Source organism: Dipteris shenzhenensis, chromosome 5, assembly GCF_047967505.1.
Source record: "Dipteris shenzhenensis isolate YYH24624 ecotype China chromosome 5, Dip_SZ_1.0, whole genome shotgun sequence".
NCBI classification, from domain to species: Eukaryota; Viridiplantae; Streptophyta; class Polypodiopsida; order Gleicheniales; family Dipteridaceae; genus Dipteris; species Dipteris shenzhenensis.
Window position 1 is genome coordinate 17,303,493 of NC_141600.1, and position 4,032 is coordinate 17,307,524.

General features: G+C 42.2%; 1 protein-coding gene across 1 annotated transcript; it reads left to right on the forward strand.

The window, feature by feature from the left end:
• The first annotated feature begins 412 nt into the window (after window positions 1-412).
• On the forward strand, window positions 413-2,549 carry LOC147901691 (histidine--tRNA ligase, cytoplasmic-like). The gene is made up of 6 exons (XM_087375198.1): window positions 413-637; window positions 823-1,080; window positions 1,269-1,403; window positions 1,496-1,546; window positions 1,673-1,777; window positions 1,949-2,549. Exons 1-6 carry the CDS (start codon window positions 431-433, stop codon window positions 2,420-2,422), a joined length of 1,230 nt encoding a protein of 409 aa, XP_087231324.1. The 5' UTR covers window positions 413-430; the 3' UTR covers window positions 2,423-2,549.
• Window positions 2,550-4,032: the final 1,483 nt, after the last annotated feature.

Here is a 4,032-nt window from a genome sequence, read left to right on the forward strand (position 1 = left end):
AGGCAGGGGTGTTTAGCCACATTGGCCCCCCAGGGCCCATGGGGTTTCTTTTTCAGAACTGTTAAATGCGCTTTGAGGTGGTGGGGTGGGTGTGAACCCACAACCTTTTTGCCACTTGCGGATCCCTATTAGTTAGTGAGGCTTGGGCAGGTGGGGCAATGGTTGAAAACAATGAAAGTGCAAAATTTTCATTGTGGTAAAAGAAGAATTTCTAGAGCTTGTAAAATCTGCAAAATTGTAAGCAAGTTGGTTATATGCTAGCAAAAAAGCGTGAGAAAAACCCTAAGTGTTGTGGTTGCGAGAGAGGGGTTAAAGTCTAGAAAGCTGAAAGACTTGGAGAGCACGCAAGCTTCCCACCACCTTTTATATCAAAACGCAACCCGCGCAGCCAGCCGCTTTTCTCTCGCTCTGATCTGCTGCATGCAATGCTATGAAGCTCAAGCCCAAGGTGCCCAAAGGCACCCGTGACCTCTTGCCTCACGATGTGGAGCTCCTTGACCGCCTTTTCCAACGCCTCATCTCCATCTTCAAACTCCATGGCGCTGTTTCCATCGATACTCCCGTCTTTGAGCTTCGTCAGTACCTCATGTCCAAGTACGGTGAAGATTCCAAGCTCATCTACGATCTCGCGGATCAGGTCGGTACACCATGCTTCCCATCCTTCCTTCTCCTTCTTTCAGTTTTTAATTTGAAGTAGAGTAGCTTGCCAAGACAAGGGTTTAGAAGAAGCGCGAACCGTCTGCTTATCTTTACGATTCTTCCCGCGAGACGCCTTCTTCTGTGTGGTTTGCGCGTAAACGTTTTGGCGTTTTTTTTTTGCAGGGCGGGGAAATCTGCTCTTTGAGATACGACTTGACCGTCCCGTTGGCCCGCTATATGGCCTCTCACAACATTCGAGAGATCACGAGGTACCACATAGCAAAGGTTTACAGGAGAGACAATGTCGGTCGTGGCCGGGCGCGTGAGTTCTTCCAGTGTGATTTTGATATTGCCGGGAAGTATGAGCCAATGTTGGCTGACTTCGAGGTTTTGAAGGTTCTGATAGAGGTTCTTGATGAACTCGACCTCGGCCAATATGAGGTATTTTCTGATTCCTGGGAGCCGTACTATCATATCTCCAGCTGAAGAAGCTCAGCTGCTCCCGAGGAACAAGACTTTGCCGATCCCGAATAGATAAACATTGTTGACCATGAAGTATCTTGTCTGAAAAGATTTCTAGCTACGATTCGCCATATTTCTACATTCTGACGTACTCTTTTCTGAAATAGGTGAAACTGAACCACAGGAAGCTTTTAGATGGAATCATGGAAATTTGTGGAGTACCGCATGACAAATTCAGAACGATATGCTCATCCATTGATAAACTGGATAAAGTGTCCTGGGAGCATGTCAAAAGGGAAATGGTACGGAGGTGATCCATAACGTGTGCTACTTTCTTCCAGATTTCCTATTATTCCATATCACAGGGCTTATGTATTACTGATGTCTTGGACAGGTCGATAACAAAGGTTTGGCTGAAGAAGTGGCAAACAATATTGGTGGATGGGTACTAAAAAAGGGACCTCCTTTCCACATGTTAGCTGAATTGAAATCAGAAGGCTCTCAAATCCTACAGCACTCATCCTCAATGGCCGCTCTCGAAGAGCTTGAGCTTCTTTTTTATTATCTTCAGGTTGTAGATTGTCTTCCACGGATCTCGTTGGACTTGAGTCTGGCAAGAGGCCTTGATTACTACACAGGTGTGATCTACGAAGCTGTTTTCAAGGGCGATCTCCAGGTACAACGTTTGTGCCCCTGAGTTGGTTGTATGAATTGGGATTCTTTTTCGAGTCCACCGTAATGGATCAGTATAGTCTATAGTTTCTCAAACTAGCATGAAACCTTTACATATTTTGCACCATGCCATTTGCTTTAGTAGCCGATGATAATTTTCTAATGTGCATTACAGGTCGGATCCATAGCAGCAGGAGGCCGTTATGATAATCTGACTAAAATGTTCAATGGCATGGATGTTCCAGCTGTCGGATTTAGTCTTGGCATTGAACGTGTCTTTGCCATTCTAATGGATAAGGCACAGAAATCAGGCCAGGGTAAGATCTGTTCACCAAATGTGGATGTGCTTGTTGTTGCCTTGGACAACCAAACGAAGCTAGCGATTCGCTTGGTAAATGAGCTGTGGAAAAGAAACATCCGAGCAAAGGTTTCGTCTATACCCAGCAAGAAACTTGGGCAAGCAAAGGACTCTGCTGTGGCCAGTGGTGTATCGTGGATGATCATAGCAGGTGAGAATGAGCTTGAGAAAGGATGTGTTCGTTTACAGAATTTGATGTCTTCAGAGCGGGAGGATGTAGAAATATTAGAATTTGCTGATACCTTGCAGAAAAGGATGGCAAAACAAGGGGAGACTAGTTCTCTTGTCTAACAGCTACTGAAATGTCCTGACTTGTGAATTGGTTGTGTTGTGAATACCTTTCAAAGCTTGCAAATCTGCGAGTGATCTAATCCTAATTCTGTCTATATACGCGAGTAACCAATCTCTAGATTTTAAAAGTGACTATCAAGTCTTCACATCACAGGTACGGTCTTTGAACTGCTGAACTTTCGTCTTCCCTAAGTATTTGCGGACTCTTCAAATCTTGCATTTAGCATGCAATGTGGTGTATTAAGTTACGTAGATGCATAATGGCTAGAGGATTGAATGGTTTGTAAATAGCACAAAGGAAAGGATTTTGCAGATGCATTTCGTATGGGAAATGTTACAAGTTCTTCCATGTATGTAAGGCATTGCCTGTGCGTGTTCTTGTGATTGCAGTCTGCCATAACGCCAAGTATCGTTCTTAGCGACAAAAAACGGAAGCATTTTGAGGGTTTTCAGCCAGGGTATGATACTGGTTGAATGTTTAATATTGATGACTGTGGCATTAGACAGTCTTTGGTTTGTGAGAGGGGGATTTTTCCAAAGGGTTTCATACAGTACATAAGAGTTTGGATGGGTCAAACGTAGTGGAGCTGTTTATTTGGTAGCAAACTTGGAAACTGTACTAGCGTCGTGAGTTTTTCTAAAAAATGTTACGTGCCCCAAAAGAAAGCCCTTGGGTTTTACCATTGTTTCTATTTATTGGATTATTCCTGAAAGGTGCAGGACATTCCATGCACTTCAAATTAGCAATATTGTAACATCATGCAACTTGAGGCTGTTCAAATGCCTTGTGATTGCTCGCTCTCTTGGTTTTACCATCGTTTCTAGTTGTAGGTGCAGGACATGCCCTGCACTTCAAATTTAGCAATACATAAACTACACACGTCTCTCCATAGCTATTACACACACACACACTCTCTCTCTCTCTCTCTCTCACACACACACACACTCACTCACTCACTCACTCACTCAGGAGTCATTGGTATTCTATGTTTAGTATAGGAGAGTAGAACTAATGGATGTAATGTAGTGGAACAAACAATGTAAATGGAAAGATACTAATGAGACTATTTATAAAAATTGCGGCAAGTAAAAGAACATAATTGATATTTATCACTCTTATAGCCCTAAAATGTTAAGAAGACAAGGTGTAAGGAAGAAAGAAAAAGTTCAATGCAAAGTGTCTTAATTTCTTCATGCACTTTTAAAACTTTTTAATGAAATATAGTGCAAAGATATATTTCTTCAATCCTTTCTTGCACCATGTGGACTAATAAAGTAGTGACGTCTTCCTTTCCCAACTAAGCGGTTGAAAATATCCAAACACGTGTTTTGAGCAACAATGTCATAATTTGCATCACGCCTAAGACGTGAGCATACCACCAGTGACATGTAATGTATAAGTATATTTGTAAGCACTTGATCATTATAGGTATTAAGTAAGCATTTGGTTTTAGTATGTTCATGTGTCCGAAGACATGAAACTTGCATCATGAAATGATTGCCGCTTGCAAGCATACCACCACTAACATATGTAATGTATCAATAAATATACGTATGCATTCGATAATCAAAGTTATTATAGTAGACATGAGTAAGCATTTGGTTCTAGC

Excerpts from the sequence above, each read along its gene's own strand:
- LOC147901691 (XM_087375198.1), top strand. The coding sequence starts at position 431 with ATGAAGCTCAAGCCCAAGGTGCCCAAAGGCACCCGTGACCTCTTGCCT. Across the intron at positions 1,081-1,268 it reads TCGACCTCGGCCAATATGAG|GTGAAACTGAACCACAGGAA; the intron begins GTATTTTCTGAT and ends TTTCTGAAATAG. Across the intron at positions 1,404-1,495 it reads AGCATGTCAAAAGGGAAATG|GTCGATAACAAAGGTTTGGC; the intron begins GTACGGAGGTGA and ends TGTCTTGGACAG.